Below are 20073 nucleotides of genomic sequence, written 5' to 3'. Positions count from 1 at the left end.
TTTTATTTTTGGGAGGGGGGGCAGAGCTTTGTGACGTCATATTTGAGGGGGGGGGTCTGACTTTTTGTGACGCCGTGTGACGAGAGGGGGGGGGGGTCAAAAATCATTATAAAATGGCGTGACGTCATTTATGGACGGCCCCTAGGTCTGGAGGAATATTTCTGCTCATTCACGTGTACGCGAATCATCGGAGTCATTGAAGAGTCTCGGGCACCGAAGCCGAGGATCGCGGGCAGGACAATGGACCCGAGTTGACCAAAGCCAGGCGTGAGCTCGTTGTTAAGTGTCTCTCTTGTCGGGGAGGTCTCAGGGGGCACGCCATGCGACCAACATTCAAAACCCGTGCAGAAAAAGACAGGCGCGTCGTCAAAAATCCACGCAACAAGTACATCAACAACAACATGCTGTTACCCAACAACATTTTTGTTTGCATGTCTGTAAAAACGGCCCGTGGCTATTAAAACAACAATAATTACATGTCATCGAGCGTCGTCCTTCATGCACAATTCCATCTCGCAACGCTGTACGAGAGAGAAAAGTAATAACATAAATAAAACAAATAAGGAAATGTTGCGTCTCGCAGGACACACAGCGCACGGAGATAATGCAAAGGCCGAAATGAGAACAATGTTTTTCAATGAGGCGTATACGCGCGTACGTAAGTTGGACCTTCGTCGCACCGTAGGTAGCCAACCGTGCTCATCGGAGGTGCGCAATAGTGGAAGGGACTTAATTTGGCGAAGATGGAGTGGGAGTGCGAATGTCACTGAAGACAAAGCGCAATTGATGGTGGGAGTGGGCGGATGGGTGGGTGGAGGGGTCACAACTGCAGCATTCATCGCAAAGAACGAAAGACCACATTCGGCCAACGTCTCATCTGACCGCACCGAGCCAAGGGCACCATCGCCGCCTGGGCGATTGTCTCTTTGACGGGGTTGGGGGACCCCCACCCCCCGTCCCCCTCCCCTCTGCACGATTCGAATCGGACGCCACGGAGCCCGCGCCAGCAGGTGACTCTGGCTGTGAGAGTTTCGAGTTGCAGTGCGGAAGAAATGTGTATTGTGGCATCTCCCAATAAGAGAGGCAAGTGGATAGGAGGCGACTTCCTGCAGGGCGTGTACTGCAGAGCGCTGGGGTTGTTTTGCTGTTCAAGGCAGATGAGTGCAAACAAGAATGTTTCTTGTTCACGAACACCCCACTGAGTCTCAAGACCTATTCATCAAGAGGAGCCTGCGTCCGGCATGGTTGGACAATCCCAATTGTAAGCGAGAAGGGACACGCAGAGAGAGAGAGGGAGAGAGAGAGACGGCGGTGCCCGTGAATGTCACGTCAGTGGGAGTGCCGCAAGGGACAAGGTTACACGGTTCTCTGTGAAGTCGAACGTGCTTAACAGTTTGCTACGCTGCTCTAGGCGTCCACGTGGCTAAGATATGAAGACCGTCGTGTTGCCGCGGTATCGCTGCCACACCGTGGGCGCATCACCCGTGGCCTGGGACATCGCCACGCGCATTACGGGCTTCCGAGATGATGCAGTGATGAGAGACGCGTCTACGTTGAACTTCTTTCGCACAGTACGTAGCCAATCGTGCTCGTGGGAGGTGCGTGGGGAAAGGCCAACAAACTCAACACAAAAAGCGCTTCTAGAGAAATGAAATAGTCTCCGAAGGGATAACTCCAGCCCTATTGGACACACGGACCACGACATTCTCCCGTGTAACCGTGTAGATTGCGGTGGTCAACAGCTGTTTGGGGGTTATCAAGGCGCACGAAGTTGGTGGCGTGCTCAGGATCACGCCTCATCGCTTCGGTAACCACAGCAGCGACGTGTACGCACCGCTGCAGGAACTCATTTATGGCCGAGTCGACCTAGGAGAGGGTCAGCACATGTTCAATCAGAATGTGTCACTGATGTTATCCGTGGCCAGGATTCAAGAATCAGATGAGGAATCCGTCATGCAATTCTCGGACCACTGTACCACTGCTTCCAAAACCCACACAGACCTCCGATTATTCTGCAAGGGCAAGTGATAATTTGTGGCTAATTAATGACTCGTTTATGCATGACTGGTCTTTGCCGCTCAATGTACTCTCTTTCTCCAAAGTCCTCCCTGAGTTTCAGGGCTCTTCTCAAGATTACTCTGCATTTTGATGTTTGGCAAATCATATTTTCTCAGAGTGTTTCTCACGTGGGAGAAAAATCGGGACTCCCCGAACAAAAAAAACCAAATCACTTCGCTGTATCGCCCTGCCATGTCCTGGCTACTTCGCAGCCTCGGGTATACGGGAAGACTGCTTCCAGAACACGAACTCTCAAGTCCAGCCTCGTTCGAGAACCGTGCTTGCACGGTTCGCAGTGGCTGTGGAAACGTGGCATGGGTGCTATCATCGAGACTGCCGCGTAAGAATGAACGACTGGGCATGAGGCGTGTGGCTGGTCTCATCCTGTCCCTCGCACCCATTCACGCACAGACAAATACAAAGATTCCCCATACAACCTTTGACAGACTGTTAGGGAAAGTGCTGTTAGCGAGCACCTAAGAAGGTCGGAACGGAACACGAGTGCCCGACAACACGCCCGGCCACCTTTGTCTCCCCGGTGACGATGTTTACACACCGCACCGGGTACTCATTTGAGGCGGAGTAGACCTTAGAGAGACCCAGAACCGGTTCAAGTAATCGTCGCTGGTGTTGGCGGGAATCGAACTCGGGTGGCTCGGGTTCGTAGCGCAAGCCCGTTGAACCGCTCCTCGACCGCTCCCCCACATTCATCACACGCAGGGCCACATCGCCGCCTGCCGTCAGGATAATGAAGCTGCACTGGGCTCAAGGCGAAGCCTTTCCGGGGGGTACCCAGGGGAGGTGTGGACGTGGCTCATTCCGAGTGGGGAGAGTCCGTGCAGCGTCTTGGGTGCCTAATGCTCACGCGGCGCGCGTCTCGCGATGTCTAAATACACCGAGACTGCCCTGCTGTGATGTTTTTATTTATTCCACTGGAGCCCTGCGAAAATGTGTCGTTCAAGTGTACCCCGTGAATTTGGGGTTCAGACGTGAGCACAGCGGATTTGTGTTCACGCGAGCCCCGTGGGCTCCGTGTCCACGCGTGAGTCACGTGGCATTTTTTGTTGTTCTTGTGAGCGCTGCAGATCGGCATCCGCGAGCCGTGTCCAGGGAGTGATCACGCAAGGTTACTACGCCACTGCCAGCAGTGACCAGAATCTCAATGAGTCACGACGGAGTGGTCGGAAGAGGAATGAGGATGCTCACGTGGATCCTAGTGGGCCCCAGTGCCTAAGTGAGTCGGCAGAAGGAGGAATTTCGCGCCGACGGTGGTTGCCTGTGAAGTGTGATGAGCACTAGCCGGTTGCATGTTTATTTAAATGAACATAACAACTATGGAGGCATTTTCAGTTGCAGCCTCGGCGGAGCTGTTCCTACACGCGAGTGTGGCTCAGCTTTGACGGAGTGGCTCAGGAGGGGGTCCCGCGCCCTCGCGCCCCCGTCTAGCCCCTCCCCTATCCCCTTCCCCCCATCCCCTTTCCCCCATCCCCTTCCCCCACAAGTCGGGGTATGCTTCGAGCCCTCCACCCGTCGCGTCTTCATCTCGGTCACGTCCCGGCGCTCGCCGATACCCAGCTCTGCGCGAGTGTTGGCGCTCGCGTGCCGCTGTGCGGGTTTGGCCGCTGCATTCACTCCTCCCCCAGCCCTTCCATCGCCTCCTCGCCAGAGGCCCCGGGAGTGGTGGGGGGAAGTTTGTTATATAAAAATATATATAAATCTGAATACATTATGGAATAATTAATGAAAGACGGCGTTTCCGCGGATGAGTTAGCGTCTTCCATCGCGTCCACTTAGTGTCATCATTGCGCGCCGGGCGCGATCGGCCCGGTGGTCGCGCGTGTCTCCGTGACCGTGGCGTGTTTGCGCATTCTCGCCCGACCCAGCGTAGCGCGGCTGACGGGACGTCGATGCTGAGAAACGACGACACCGAGGCAGCACAGAGAGCGCGTGCTGATGTTTTTCGAATCTCGATCGATCGTCCTCATCAACTCTTATCATAATCATCTTGATTATCGCCGTCTCGTGCGTAAGCTTGCATGCATGTGTGTTCAACTTCTTTGGCGCCATACGTGGCGTAGGTCGCCAACCGTGCTAATCGGAGGTGCGTGTTCCATCTGTCGCCGCACCTCCGCGCACGAGGTTCCACGCATCATCACAATAATCATCATCATCACCACCACCACCACCACGTGTCGTACATTCAGACGCGCCTCCAATTCGGTTTCCGCGAATTTAGAAGAAAACGCATCTGCCGCACGTGCGCTTTGCCGAATGTACGGCTTAAGTGCCTTGACAAAGGAAGCTTGTATCATTCTTACCACTACCGCGACAAACACACACACGGGGAGAATGAGGTTCATTCAAAATGCATTTATTGAAAATTCATATGTGTTTTCTGCATTTGTAGTAATGACGAAGGCGGCTTCATTGATTTATTGGCACCGCCGTTAAAAAGAAGAGGCTGTCCCCACGTGACCGACTGTACCTACGAAATTGCCTCCCCCCCGCCGCCCGGGGGGGGCGTGGAGCGCCTCACCCCCTCCCCGCCACCCGGAGCTCACCTGACGGTCACCCCCGCCCCCATCCGCGCCCACGGCTGCCGGCACGGAGCCGCTACACGGACATCTCAGCGCAGGGCCGAAGTCGCCGTCGTTGCGAAGAGCCTTCCGCGGTGAGCGTGGAACGCGTGAGCGCAGCGGTGTTCTTTCGCGAGCGCGTTCGTGCCAGCAGCGGCGAGGCGCGTGTTGCGAGGATGGTAGGAGGGGAGGGGCTGGAAGGGGAGGGAGGTGGTGGGGAAAGGTCGCGGCGTCGACAAGAGGAGGGCGGGCATCTGGGGTCTGCATGAAGCCCGGGCGAAGCGGGGAGCGAACCATTGCACATTCCCTCCCGACTCGCGCGCATTGCGTCTCGATTACGCAAGGTGCGAGCAGCCCGACCGGCGGACGGTGTAGTCGGGTGTGCGGCATCCCCCGTGCGTGCGCTTTTGTACGCGTGTGGGTGTGTGTGTGCGTGTGTGTGTGCGTGTGCGTGTGTGTGTGCGTGTGTGTGCGTGTGCGTGTGTATGTGCGTGTGTATGTGCGTGCGCGTGTGTGTGAGCGTGTGTGTGCGTGTGAGCGTGTGTGTGTGAGTGCGTGTGTGCGTGCGTGTGTGTGAGCGTGTGAGTGTGTGTGTGTGAGTGTGTGTGTGCGTGTGTCAACGTGCGCGCCTCGCCGTGCCGCTCAGGGAGGAAGAAGGAGCGCAGAGGCGGGGCGGCCCGTGGGAGGCGACTTTCCTCCTCCTCCTTCACCCTCCTGCAGCCCGGCGGGCCGGCCACTCGCCTGGTATGTCCAGGATGTACGTTCGGCGCAGAGTCCCCGAAGCCGACAGAAACGGCGGCGATCCTAGGGTCGCCGGCAAAAGGAGCTAGGCGAGGCCGTCCGCCGCCGCCGCCGTCACCGCATTCTCCTCGGGAGCGCGCGGCGCTCGCACGGCGCTCGCCCCCGCACAGAGCGCGCCGGGCTATGGGTGCGCACGGCGCGACCGGGACGCCTCGCCCCCCGTGGCCGCTGCTCGTGTGGCTGCTGTGGCTGGCTGCGGGGCCGCCGGGAGCCCGAGGGGAAACCGCGGAACGCACCGAGCTGGCGGTCATGGGCCTCATGCCCCTGGGCGTGACGGCGGAGACGGGCGACGACATCGGGCAGGTGGTGCTGCCCGCCGTCACGCTCGCCGTGCACCACGTGAACCAGGACGCGTTCCTGCTGCCCGGCTACCGCCTCGGCCTCAAGTGGTACGATACAGAGGTATTCTCTTCGGTCCATTGCCGGTACTTTTTTTATTCTCGCACTACTCGGTCCTCGCGTGCTCGCCGCGTGCTCGCAGATCACGGCGATAGTCATCGATTGTCTCGGGCATGGTTTCACGTCGCCGTGCTCTGTGCGCTCTCTGAGTGTGCGTGCGTGCGTCGATCCTCATATGCGGCATATTTTACGTATGTGCACGCGATTTATGTACGCTTCGTACCCTGAGTAGGGTCGCCCCCGCAACATCAACGCAGCGCACGATATGCGCACCTTGCGTCGGAGTTGGACAATGATCGACATTGAATCAGAGCGCATTTAAACCCGGAGGGTCCGAGCCCGCGGACGAGTCACTGAATAATAAAGGAAGACGCGGGCGGTGGATGGAGGAGGAGGGGGGCACTGCAGGTGAGTAGTGGGCATGGGACGAACCCTGCTGGGAGCCGCTGCCTCCTCGAACTCGTGAGAACGGGGACCGAGGCCCCCGCTTGCCCGAGCCGCCTCCCCTCGTTTCGCACCGCTCCGCGCGCCCTCCCAGCAACTCCCCCGACGTGTCCGTCCCATCCACGTGTCACGCGCATCGACAACTTCTTTCAGAACAATCCCCTCCTCGATCAGAGGGGCCCGTCTCCACGTGGAAGGGGATCCACACGAGTTTGGGGGATCCGCATCTCGAAACGCTCTACAAAATAGTGGCGGCCGTCCATCACGGGAGGGTGTGTGTGTGTGTGATACATTACATAAGACGAAGAGATAGCGAGTGTTGTAAAGAGAAATAGACTGTCGTAGGCGAAGAGAAAGGCAGCGAGTCTTAATCTCGGGACAGGGTCCGTGATGCGCGCGCGTCTGACACCGAACGCGTGAGCACGAAGAGAGGCTGCGGACCATGGGACCCCCCCCCCCCCGAGCGATAGTGGCGCCAAGGAGCCTCAGGGCTGTGGAGCCGCAGGGCTCCTTAGCGCCGGTGACTGGTGGAGGGGGCGATCGTGAGTAGGCAATGACGATTGGCTGACTGATTGATTGATTGACTGACTGATTGATTGACTGATTGATTACTTCTCTCCTGCCTCCGCGCTCGCCTCTTGGCCTCGCCTCGCCGTAGCTATTAAGGGATTTGGCTGGGATCGATTAATTTGTTCCAGCTGGTGAAATAATGATAATAATTGTTGTATGTACGTCGCTTTTGCCGTGGCGCGGGGATTCGGGCACAGGGCAAAAGGTGGAGTGGGATGGAGCCGACTCGAGAAGGTGCGTGCGGTCCGAGGTGGCCTGCTTATCAGCGCGCGCCGGTCTCTTCTCCACCCCCCCCCCCCGGGCAGTCCAATTAACTTTAGTTAATACGAGGCTGTGGGGGGAGGGGTGATGAGGGAGGGGTGGTGGTGGGGTGGTAGTGGGGGGGGGGCGATGCGTGACGCCGGGACGCGGAACGCCGAGTCGTGCGCGCACCCTCTCTCAGGACGAGGCTTCAAAGCCGCTCGTGCTCAGCCTCCATCTGTGCTTTGTCAATTTTTGTTTGGGGTTTCGCCTTTCATCTGGTGCTATATTATGACTGTTATCATCCTCGCCATAGTTAATATGCATTTCATTTGTCCGTGCGTGACACTCGTGTTCGGGGCCCAGTGTAGCCGCCTCGATGCTCAGGCGAGAGCTCGGGGCGCGATGGCGTAGTGAGTGGAGCACCTCCTGCACTGTGCATCCGGCGACCTAAGTTCGATTCGGGTCCTGAGCATCCCTACCTCCTCCGCTGCCCCGCCGCTCCCCGTTCACCCGGACTCACCAGCGTGGTGAAGTATGGCCAAGAAATCTCCATGGCCGATATTCCATAAGGCGGCCTTCATCCATCAGTGAATTGATAAATCCCTCAATTGTCATTATCATTAATTACCAGTATAATTAATTACCATTATAATGAATTCTCATTATCATTTAACATTATAATAACCTAGTGATACCAGACGTGTGTTTGTCAAGGGAGACCTGGTTAACAATAAATCAGGGTGATGATGCCTGCATAAGGGATCACTGGTCCACGCTATTCCGGGGCCAGGCGCCTCTAAGGGGCCATGTCCCTGACACTCGCAGGTCTCGGCAGTGGGTTGTGGTAGGCTCGAGGGGTCACAGCGAGAAAACGACTGAAACGGGCGCCTCGGGGGAAAGCCGCCGGGGAAGCGGTGACACTCGATGACTCCAAATCACAGCTGCAGCATGACGAGGTGTCATTCATTCGTGGTACAACGCGCCAGGCGACGCGGCACCTGGCGACACCGCCTGTGAGCTGACACGCGGGGACTTGGGGAATGAAGAACCGTGGCAGCGCACAGAGCACCCCCCACCCCCCGCGTCTCCCCGACTCCAACAGGGGGCGTGTGGCGGTGTCTACTGCCCGAGTCTTTCACCTGAGCGCGCTGCCCCTCCCGCTCAACCACTAGCACCAACCACAACAACTACAACAACAATACACCAAGAATACACACATCCTGTCCCCTATTCCCCAGCCCGGACGCAAGCAGGCTATGACCTGCCCCATCTGCCAACGGCGCCTCTGCCGGGACGGCGAGACCGAGCACCAGGGGACATCACGCAGCCCGTATGATTCACCTTTGCCAAAGCAACATCGTCTTCCAATTACCACTGCACTTGCACCTGCGTAGTAGCAATGGTTCACGTGGATGCATCTGCTGGAGATTAGCGGGGCCACGTTACAATATTGCAAGCATTCATGTGAAGTTCTTCCCAGCTGGCTGCACATCAAGGATCACTCTGACCCTTGACCTTGGGTCTCTGAAGCTTGACTGATTTTAATTATTTGGAGATGCCCGTGTTATTGGAGGTCCTGCGAAAGTAACGATTCCATGTTTCATGATAGCATCCAATAAGCAGTCATGAAATATTACACAATCGTGCCATGGCCTCGCTCGCGCGTTATCGCTCTGACCTCATCTCCCCTCACCCTTCTCTGAGCGTGCTCTGCCCGTGGAGCCATTAGTTAGTCTGCAGATGTTCAGGGCGCCACGGTGGCGAGATGTTGGATACCTCGCCTGGTGTACAGACACACTCCGGTCACCCTCGCAGCAGCTTTTAGCTAACCAATGGTCACTGCATCGCACGCTTTCAGATGCACTTCTGCGGCCGTCTGGAACGCTCTTCTTTCCGATATTATGAAGCCACTTAAGCGATACACTTTTAAATCTAGATTGAGAAACTAATGTCTTTACAACTGCTTTTTGTGTTTAGTTGGTCCTACCACCGCACCTGATTAGCAGGGAAGGCTACGTATGGTGTGAAAGAAGTAAAACACGCAGTACATACATACATACAGGTCGCGGATTCGATCCCGACCCTGACGCCTGTATATTTGGAGTTGGTACGTTCTTATTCCCGGGGTCGCATGGATTTTTCTCCTGATCCTCCGGCTTTTCCCTCCACGTTTATAAACATGGGTTTCGAGAATTTGGCGACTTTTCATTTCTACATGATAAGCCACATCGTTGACCTGTCATTTGTGGCCAGATCGCTTCTGAAAAAGAGCTATATAGCTCAGTGGGCCTTACCTGGTAAAATAAAAAAAATGTAAGTATATTTTAGTTTATTAGTGGTTGCTGATCCACAACCACCGCCACCACCACCGCCACCACCACCACCACGGAGAAGAGCAATGGCTTTACTGTCAGCCTGTCACCACCCCCACTGCTTAAATTCGGACTTAAGACCTCCCCCTCCTCTCTTGCATTTGATTGTTTTCTGTTTTCGTCCCCTCTGCCTGCCTCCTCGTTCTATATTTTATTTGCACATCGTGCGCGTAACGTGCTCGCTCGCACGCTTCCCCTCGTGCCTATCGCCGCGCCGTCAAACGCACACTCCTCCTCCGCTTCTTCTTCTTCTGCCACAGTTTGCGTGCGTCTCGAAGCACTTCTTGTTCGAAGATATATAAAGCCGCAAGGGGTACAACGACTAATACAGCAAGCGTATCAATAATGCAGTCGGTTATTCGAGCTATTGGTGAAACTCTGCGCTTTGGGGCTGGGGGGATGGGGGCTTCATGAAGCGATGGAATTGACTGGCGATATTTGAAAGAATCCAGTAACGTGAAGAAGGCGGGTCGCGGCCAACCAAGGCTGCGCTGGGCGTGTGCGTGCCCAAAAACACGAGTTTCGCGGCAGGAATCGAGAGGAGGAGCGATTCGAACCCACGCTTTTAGCGCCAACCCAAGGCCAGTCATAACCCTGACCCTGACCGTGACCCCTTTCGTGGGTGTGAGAATGGGTTTCAGACGCAGATTGCAGCACGGGTTTGAGACACGCGCGGCGCTTTAGGGAATCGGCGCTTTCCATTGGTTGTTTATCTCCCGCCATTGGTTGCCATTGTCTAAATGTGCCCCGTGCACGCATTCACGCAAGATGCGTCCATAAGTTGATGGGCTCGTTTCTGCCACACGCAGCCGCGCCGGGGCGCTTGTGAACGCGTGCGGCAGAACTGAGCGCGATTCTGGTTAAACTGCGTCTGCGGTCAGAGAGTGCTGGATCCTGCCTTCAAGCAGGCGCTCTCCTCAATAGGCCAGATGGTGCCGAGCTTAATTGATGGAGGCCTCGCTGCTCGGAGTCAATTACATCCCAGCAATTACCTGCTGTCCCTATTGGGCTTCCTGGGAAATTAAACGTGTACGCGGCATGCGGAGAGCGGCGGACACACCGCACGTTGCGTATGTAAAGCGAGCTGAGTTCCGTCACGTGTCACATAATTGGACAATCATCGCTTCTTATTCTTTTGTACGGCTGATGGAGATGCAGAGCAGCGACTTACAATGTCACATTCAGGTGGTCAAGCCCAGGTAACAGCGTCACGAGTAGTGGAGTCGTGTATCGTCGCCGTGATGCCTCCTTCGTATCTGTGGACCGGGCATTGCGTCATTGTACGTTGTACGGTCTGTTCTGGGTGACCACAGTCGCCACTGGAGAGTTTTTGAGTGTAGACTCGTGCATCAGGTGTCCGCATCTGCCACGGCTTGTGCAGTGGATGCGGGTTCGAGTGTTGTCCCATCAGCTGCGTGGGCAGATCGAACCCAGGACTCGCCGACCCGAGACAAGGGGGCTGCGTGCAGAGCGCGCCACGGCTACGGCCGGAGGAGCGACTTCCTATCCACGTGCCCTGCCCCTCATCCCGTGCGCCGTTCAATCCCCGCGCTCTGCGTGGATCATTAGCGGCAGCGGCGGCGGCCTCGTGTCCGGCATCCGAGAGGCGTTGGGGCGGTTGTTATAAACCGGGCACGGGGCGCCCCACAGCGCTCGTGGTGTTGTCGGAGGCTCGAACTTGTGTTGCTGTCGTCTTAGCGCAGCCCCTGGGGAGTCTGGAGCTAGGCGCGCCTTCTGAAAGTGGCTTTGTTTTCTACAGCCAACTCTCTCGCGCTCCTTCCACCCCCCCCCGCCCCCCGCCCCCCGCCATTTCCCGCTGCATTCACTTTCAAAGGATCGCGGCGTGACCTCTGACTTTAGTGCTTTGGGAGACCTTTCGGGAGGGCACCTTTTTGTGAGTGTCTCCGCGGCAGGCGGTGGAAATGAGGCTGTTGAGTAATTAGTAATTAGCGCCGAACGGGAGCGGAGCTCCTCGCGGAGGCTGCGATTGTGCGGCTGCCGCTTCGCGTGAACTCGCTCAGGAAGCGGCGGGCGGGGGGAGCAGCGATGGCGCGTTGTGGCATCGTTAATAATGCGCGATGCAGAGGTCTGGGGTGGGAATGCCTATAAAAAACAGTGGCTGGACTGACCTCAAAAGCAATCTCCCTGCATTAATCATCTCAAAAACACTCTAGCTGCAATCGCACGACTGCGCTTAAAATATTCACGTGCCATGCGAAACAAAGGCTTATTTTCCCCAGCTGGGGAGATGGGCACCCACGATCTGCGCTTCTTTATTCATGCCAGGGAGCTTGCTTTAGAGTGCGCGTACAACTGAGCGCGAGTTTTGACAGTCCGGATTTGCCGTGCTCGCGTCTGCGAGGAGAGCGGCGTGCGGATGTCACAATACGCATTATTTGTGTTGGATCGGGGCATCTTTCGAGAGCGCAAGATGAGCTCGTGCGAGACGACCGAGGACTCTCTCGGAGGGTGGCACCGAGCTGCTGATACCAGATTGTCCGCAACGGCCGTCGGCTCAGTCGTCAAATGAAGTGTCCATTAAACATGCATTTGGCACGGTGTTCAATGTGAAGTGTGATATCGTGAGTCGGAGGAGTTGGACAAACAGCATCGCGTGATCGCTCTGTGAACGTTAGTGACGGTGGCTTCGGTTGGCACCGAAAATAACATTTCGCCGTTTTTGTGTAACCTTTGCAAAATAAATAAACGATGCCTCTACATCGTAGTGGCTTTTCGTTCTTGTTCATAGAGCCAAATTCTCGCTAAAGCGAAACGGCGCAGCGTAGAGCACTCTGTAACGCTGCAACGCAAGCGACGTGAGGACCGGCTTGGGTGGGCAGCGCGCCGCACCCTGCGACTCGCTGGCTCGATTTCTGAGCTCGAGGCTCCTCTCCCTGCCAGGGATGCGACCAGAGCAGTGCCAGTGGCGCATCGATCCCGCCTGAGTGTGGCGTCGGTAAGAACAGGAAGCGCCCTCCTCTCACTTACCTCCCGTGCCCGCATCATCATCATCATCATCCCATGGCCGCTCTCCAACCCCAGTCCCAACAAAACCACCCTTCCTCTCTCCTCTCAGCTGGGTAGTCCTCTCAGCTCTCGCTTGCCCCGGCAAACGCGGGGGAGGGGGGGGGGGTCAGCTTGGCAGCGTGGCATTGGCACTTCCCAGAATCCATAATTTATTTACCTCCCTCCTAAAAATAACATTTACATAGACGCCTTGTTGCAAGTGTCTCCATTGTGTGCGCTGTGACTCCAGACTCGGTTTGAGTTCAACGAAACAAAAAAAAACAAAGCAACAAACCAAACCAGAGTGCTCAGCTCAGCACTTGTCTTGGGGAAATTGAAACGTGCTGACCCGCGCTGCGCCCAGCTGAATATCAAGTCACTGAAGCGTGAATCAAAACAAACGTGTTCTATTTTGCCCTATGGAGCAATGTCGGAGTGACTGCCCTACGAGGCGTTTGACCCCCCCTCCTCCACCTACCCCGCTGCTACCCGGCAGGTTGTTTGGTCTCGGAGGCGCACTGCGCTTTTGTTTTTTTAGTTTCGTGTTTTATATTTCATGTCGGGATTTCCCAACACATTTTCAAGCTCCCCCGGAATTTCAGAAATTCGTTGTGGACTTGCGCCTCCTGCATGGCTTACGGATCCCACGGTTAGGCAACCTTAATCGCCCCCAACCGAGCGGTAATGGCCAGGGCCAGGGTGATTAACATTTTATTGCATCTTTATCTGTCTCACTCCGTGTCTTCTGCCTTTCTGGCATCTTTCCACGACGTGTTCTCTGGTAGTCAGCGGGGGCTCTGCGGATGGAGACCGCCAATCTCCATTGTAATTCTGCGGCACGCCTGTTGGAGCAGCCCCTGGATCCGCCGTTAAGAGCCGTGCTGGCACATTAACAGGCCTCCGATTGCCACGGCTGTGTGCTGACGTGTACAGTGTGCACCTCACGCTTCCCCACATTACTGTCAAACGCAAACAATTGAGGCCGCTTCGTGTCTCAAGGCTGAACCCCACGCCGGACTCTGTCGCCAAGCTGTAGGGACTGACAATAATGACAAACCCCCTTTGTGGATCGCGCGATTTGAAAGCATGTCGTGCAATCAACTCTTACGGCGCAGTTTGTGGCTTTCGGCTTTGTCGCAGACGGTCATTTCGTGCCACCATTGTCCCCTGTGTTTCTGCACCCCCCCCCACACCCTGCCCCCACCCCTGCCCAAAGTGTGACAATGCCAAGGGGCTCAAGGCATTTTTTGATGCCATCAAGAAGGGGCCCACGCACCTCATGATTTTCGGGGGCGTCTGTCCCTCCGTGACCTCTACGATCGCCGAGGCCCTGCAGGGATGGAACCTGGTGCAGGTAAGAGTGAGCTCCATCCCCGCCGCCCCGCACGTGGGCCCCTCTGATGGCGGGCAGCCCTCGGCACGCGGTGTCGTGCGGTCACGTGTGCCCCTCCGGCGGCAGCGTCTCGAGCAGACGGAGGCGCCACGAGCAATGTCCTTGCGCTGTATTTGGTTGGTTTGATGCGTCCACGCTGTACGGACGTGAGGAACGTGATGGAATGGTTTTGCTTTGCTTCAAATGGGATATGAAATGTCTGGCTGGGTTTGTTGTTGGTGCTCTTTATCTAGGACCGCCGTTTGATATTGGTGCACTGATCTGTAATCGAACGCGTGGATCCGGGCTAGATTTAGGAACGAGGTTGCAATTAGTTTTACATTGAAAACTTTCAGTTTATTCTGTTAATTGCACAAAAGTTTTGTTTTGCAAGACATTAAGTGAAATGCAAATCGAGTGTTCTAATTAAAACAAAACAACCTGGTCCTGAGTGTGAACAATAAACGTAATTTGAAACGGTTACATTTTTTAGATAGGTTTTTTATGCAGATATTTCACCAATAAGCGTGCATGCGTGTGCACGTCCTCAAGTAATGGCTGGGCTCAAACGAGCATCTACATGCAGCAGAACGTGTTCCCTGTGCTGGCTCGGGGCACCTCCGTCTGTCTTGGCATGTCCCTGACGCGTGGGCGGCTCCTGCCGCCGGCGTATTGATTGGTTAAGCGTTGCCGCTGATCATTTTTTTTATTAAACTGTTGTGCCGCCTTGGACGATCGTGTCTCACTCATCGGGCCGATCTCGCTTCTGTGCCCGGTGCCACCCCCGAACGGCTGCAGCAAATTGATCACCGCTAAATTCGAATACCGGCCGCGTTTGCAGAGAAGTGGGGCGTTTTCCGAGCTCAGGACTCCTGAGCTCGGAGCTGGGCACACAACGTGACACTACGGAACCACGCTTCATCAGCGTGAATTGCCTCTGATGCTAACAGACGCGGCGCCTCGTAATTAATGGGCTTAATGAGTGAATGTGCTGGTCTTAGCTTATTCAGTCGCAGGGAGAGAGAGAGAGAGCTCGGTGATTGTGAGGGTGTGGATTATTTATTTCAATTGTGCTTGTCTTGATATCTCGTGAGGGGCAGTGAATTAATGTTGGATGCAGCCCAGTGGGGGTTGATTTGAACACACAGGCTCACAGGAAGGGTTTGCTGCTTGCACCGATAGCGCGTGTGGCGGTGGCAGAGCTTGCGCTCGAACTTTCGGCTCCCCCTTCTGTGCATCGCTTCTCGAACCCAGCAGATGATCAATGGCCACGCTGTGTAATTTGCCACGCAGGTTAATTAAAACGTTAATGTGTGATGCTGCTTCGGCTTTGCGAAATGTTTAAAATGTTGTTGAAATGATAACAAAAATGCCATGAACAATGTAGGGGCCTCATGTCAATCCTATGTTAGATGAAGGTATCCTCACCACATGTTTTAATCGTGATGGTTGTTTCACCATACTTCACCATCCTAGTCGATGCATATCGGTAAAAGGAAGAGGGGGTGGGGAATTATATATTTTCTGATATTGATTGTTTGCGTGCCGAGTGGTTGTCTTTGCCATTGGGCTATCATAGATGGATTTCAAACAATCCAAAATCCTGCATGTCCACTTTCACACAACCCTCACTCACTTCCTCGCTCTCTCCACCACCCCCACCGCCCCTACCCTCTGCCACCCCACCCCCACCACCCTCACGATGCTGCCACAGCTCTCGTTCGCGGCCACGACGCCTGTGCTGGCGGACAAAAAGAAGTACCCGTACTTCTTCAGGACGGTGCCCTCGGATAACGCCGTCAACCCGGCCATCGTTCGCTTCCTTCACCTCATCAAGTGGACGCGTGTAGGGACCCTGGCACAGGACGTGCAGCGCTTCTCTGAGGTTTGCGGAATCAGCAGCGGACAGCACCAGGGATACCAGTAGTGACAACCATAGACATCACCGGGAACAGCACCAGGCGTAGCACCACGGACAGCTCCTGGGGTAGCACCACGGACAGCAGTAAGGGCAATAAGAGGGGCAGTCTCCGGGGCAGCGGTGGTAGGGAGTAGGGTGTGATGTTCTCGGTATACTACATGCCGTGTGGTGTTGAGGTGGGGCACAGGTGCAGGAGCTCAAGAGGGAGAGGTGGGTCATGAGTGACGCACACATTGAAGGAAGGCGACAGATGTTCCGGACATCATAGAAGGAAACACGATGATGATGCAGCACATGTGGCACCAAAGTAAAGATCTATAGCCATCTTCATTGCCGCATATGACGGGACAGATGTGTTCCAGTGAAAGATTTCTTGGCAATTGCCCCCAAGGGTGCTGTTAATTGGCTTGCATCGCTTTCCCTTCGGTTGTCTGAGAATCTTTAATTTGCGAACCCGATAGCAACATGGCAATTTGTTTAAGATAGTGGTGCAATGGCCACCACACGTGTATTTTTGGAGAGGGAAATAAAAATATCCCTGGGAAAATTGCCCAAGTGCAAAGAAACATAATAATTACGGTGAATGGAGGCAGTGAAATGCGAAGGCTTTGACGTGGAAAAGGCTGAGTTCACTGCCCACACAGGTCCACAATGACCTGACCAAGGAGCTGGAGAAGATGGACATCGAGGTGGCCGACACGCAGAGCTTTTCCAACGACCCCTGTGCCAACGTACGCAAGCTCAAGGTACTACGGCATGCTCACAGGTGCCTCTCACTTGTCTGCACACAGCACCAATTGCTGACTCGTCCATACAAGGACGGTCTTGGCTGTTTGCTTTCCTTGAGCTGCACGAATCTTGTCGGTTGGTCAAAATAATGGCGAAGCGGTTTCAGGAGTGGAGGCTTTGGAGAGTGGAGGGGTTGACAAGTGGGATCCGATGGGGATTATCGCTGGGGTCATTACTTAGTAATGACTTTGACGAGCGGGTCTGAATTTGATTGTATGTTAGATGAGTCTGAACTCGAGGGTGGGGAATGTTCCTGAAGCAATTAAATATAGTACAGACTGAAGAGGCGGAATGGAAGTTATTAGTATGGCAGACTGATGCTGGATTCTTGGGATGCATTTTTTCTTGCTCAAGATGTGAAGACGGTGACACTCCGAGGGAGAAAGGATGCTCAGTCAGTCTTTGGGTTGCACTGATTAATGTTGTGTGTGGCAATCCACTGCTCGACGAAGGCCACACTATTTCCATGCATCATGGTCCCGCGATATCGAAATCAATCCTCACCCTTCACACGGGCTGATTCACACGCACACACACCGACCTTTCATCAGCCACACACTCCCCATCAGCCGCCTCACCTTAAGCTCCCACTCGCCTCGAACCTGGCCGTGCCTGAGCTGCAATCCAGCACCGGTTGCTCGTCGCACGCCGTATTGGCCGCGTTGTCCCACATGCGGCGCAGGCGGTGGCGGTAGCTACCGACGTGGGGAAATCGGGGCAGTGGGAGCCCCCTGTTTTAATTTCTCTGCACCGAAGCCCACGGGTACCACCACGCTACGCCACTGAGCTCTGACATGCCTCGTCAAAGGATGGGCCACAGATGCACAGAGGTGCGGCGGCCAGAGCTCTTCCACTGCCATAGAGAAGAGTTTAACAAATCTCCCCCCCCCCCCCCTCCCCACCGCTGCCACGTTTCATTTTTCAACATCGCCAAAGAAAGGGACAAAAACAACCAGCGTTACAATAATTGGGCTCGCGAAGCGGAACATTTCCTGGAATCAAATGGATCTGCGTGAAATATTAATACGGAAAAAAAACAACCCCCAGACTCGTGTGCTGACCTACTTCTTATCTTCCGTTCCAAGGACGCGGACGTGAGGATTATTCTGGGACAATTCGACGAGGAAATGGCCACCAAGGTGTTCTGCTGCGTAAGTCACCGTCGGGTTTAATTCGAGGGGAAAATGCGTGCGATCCGCCGTGAGCTCCTCTCCTCCGCAGCCCCTCGGCCACGCCGCGTCAGTCGACAAGCACGGCGGGGTGTTTATGAATGCGCAGGGCCGGCGCGTGTTCGGCATGTTTGATGTGCGGCCGTGCGATGACCGTAAGCAGCAGCGACAGGGGCTTATTCAAAGCAGCGGCACGGCCACGAGATCCCTGCTCGCACACTTGCGGCGCGCCGAGCACACCGAGACAATGTCCTGACCTTTCGGGGGCAAAAAATAATTCCTCCTTTTGAGAGCCGCAACAAGCTCTGGTATTGGGATTTTGATCGAAAGAATGTTTTGTTTAATGCTCGAAGGATTAGGGAAGCGCAGGGTGCAGGCTGATGAGTCGGCAGGTTTTGTGAAGCGTCTATTCGCTGCCGGCCGTGCGCTCTCGCTCATCCACCGCCCCCCCCCCTCTTCCCCCCGGCAGGCCTACCAGGAGTCCATGTACGGCAGCAAGTACCAGTGGGTGATCCCGGGCTGGTACAGGGAGCGGTGGTGGGAGCGCACCCGGCCCCCTGAGTGTCCCGAGCGCGGCCTCTATGAAGCCATCCAGGGAAACATCGCCGTTGACTTCATGCCTCTCAGCACCCGGCCCATCCAGACCATCTCTGGGCAGGTGCGCGTGTGTGCACGTGTGTGCATGTGTGTGCGCGTGTGTGTGTGTGTGTGTGCAAAAACAACCCCCTACCTCCTCATTGGTGCCGGACGGCAACGCTGTGGTGTGAAATGCCGAGGGGGAAAGGCCAATTTAGATTGCCCATTCCCCTCATGGCGTTTGTAACCATCACAGCGGCCAAATGGGGGCTCCAGACGCGTGCGAGGGGCTGGTAACCCCTCCACCTTCAATTAATTACCACGACATCACGATTATTATTTTTTATTAAGCTTGTGCCGGAGGCCCCGGGGGGACAAGCATCTATGACGTTTCCTGGCCAAACCCCATTTGGCGGAGCCAGGAGACTGAATCCTCACCCTCGGGACTCTTCCAGAAACAACAAAAAAACACTACGGGTGGCCACATGGAATGTTCGAACGCTCACTGTGGAGGAGATTCTGCCACTCCTCTGTTGGGAACTGGACCGGTACCGCCTGGATCTCTGTGGTATTCAGGAGGTCCGGTGAACCGGCTTTGGCTCCTGCCACCATGAGGGGTGGACAGTCCTCTACTCGAGACAGGAGACTGCCAAACAACAGAGAGTGGCTCTTCTTCTGAACAAAGTAATGAAGGGGCGTGGGAGCGTGGCGGTGAGGTGTGGGAGGCGGTGAGGTGTGGGAAGCTGTAAGCCCCAGGCTACTTTGGGTTCTCCTTCCCATCAGCTAGAGGCGAGGAGTGGTGGTTGTGGTGGTTGTGGTTACTTATGTGCCCACCGAAGACGAACATCCGTGGAGGGATGCAGGCAAGGCCAATGAGTCAAATGCCATCGATGACCTCTTGTCACAAGTGCTAGCTAAAGTGGCACCTCGGGATAGAGTCATCTTGTTGGGTGACTTCAATGCCCGAGTTGGTCATAATGCTGGCACCTGGGCTGGAGTGATTGGAAGGCATGGGCCAGATCAGCTCAATAACAACGGTAGGAGGCTGCTAGATTTTTGTGCAGCTCATGGGCTTATAATTACCAACACGCTGTTTCGGCATCAGCGCATCCACACAACATCATGGATGCATGCCGGGTCCAAGCAAGAACATCTGCTGGACTACATAGTGATGGAACAGCAGATGCGAGCCCATGTCCTTGACACCAGGACCTACCGTGGAGCTGATTTGCCCACTGACCATCGACTTGTCATCTGTAAGATGCGCCTACCATTTTTCCACTCTGGTGGTGGGTGTACACCCAGGAGCCCATTCAACCCCATTGTGGCATGGTCTCAGCTAGCTGATGAAAGTTGCAAGCAAGAATTTCATCATCGCTTGCGGCTGGGGTTGGCATCGTCCCCCACTCCTAATGTCGAGGGGAAATGGGCGAGGTTTAGGACTGTGGCTCATGCAGCTGCAATGACTGCTTTGGGTACACGGTCCAGACCTCCCCAGAGACCCTGGCTGACTAAGGAGGTATTCAGGCTGGCTGAGAAAAAGCGACAGTCCCACTCTCATCGTCTACAGCATCCCACGTCAGAGAATGAGGAGGCTTACTGCAGCCTTCGCTCGGAGGTTCGGAGAGCCGTGAGGCGCTGCAAGGATGGGTGGTGGTCGCGGGTTGCTGAGGAGATGGAGTCTGCCTCAATGGCCCGCGATTACAAAGCGGTCTTTAACTCCATAAAAAAGTAACCTGCAGCTTCACACCTATTACTATCATTTGTGGAAAGAACG

General features: G+C 55.3%; 1 protein-coding gene across 1 annotated transcript in view; it reads left to right on the top strand.

The window, feature by feature from the left end:
* The first annotated feature begins 5487 nt into the window (after positions 1-5487).
* Positions 5488-20073, top strand: part of GABBR2 (gamma-aminobutyric acid type B receptor subunit 2) — a 65149-nt gene continuing 50563 nt past the window's right edge. Inside the window, exons 1-6 of the mRNA XM_078597880.1 lie at positions 5488-5837; positions 13686-13823; positions 15556-15726; positions 16407-16508; positions 17637-17702; positions 18190-18378. Of these exons, the coding sequence (XP_078454006.1) occupies positions 5559-5837; positions 13686-13823; positions 15556-15726; positions 16407-16508; positions 17637-17702; positions 18190-18378 (945 nt within the window). The 5' untranslated portion in view covers positions 5488-5558. The remainder of the gene's footprint in view (positions 5838-13685; positions 13824-15555; positions 15727-16406; positions 16509-17636; positions 17703-18189; positions 18379-20073) is intronic.

This window comes from Lampetra planeri, chromosome 10, assembly GCF_965212315.1.
Source record: "Lampetra planeri chromosome 10, kcLamPlan1.2.h2, whole genome shotgun sequence".
NCBI lineage: Eukaryota > Metazoa > Chordata > Hyperoartia > Petromyzontiformes > Petromyzontidae > Lampetra > Lampetra planeri.
This window is presented reverse-complemented; position numbering and strand designations above follow the sequence as displayed.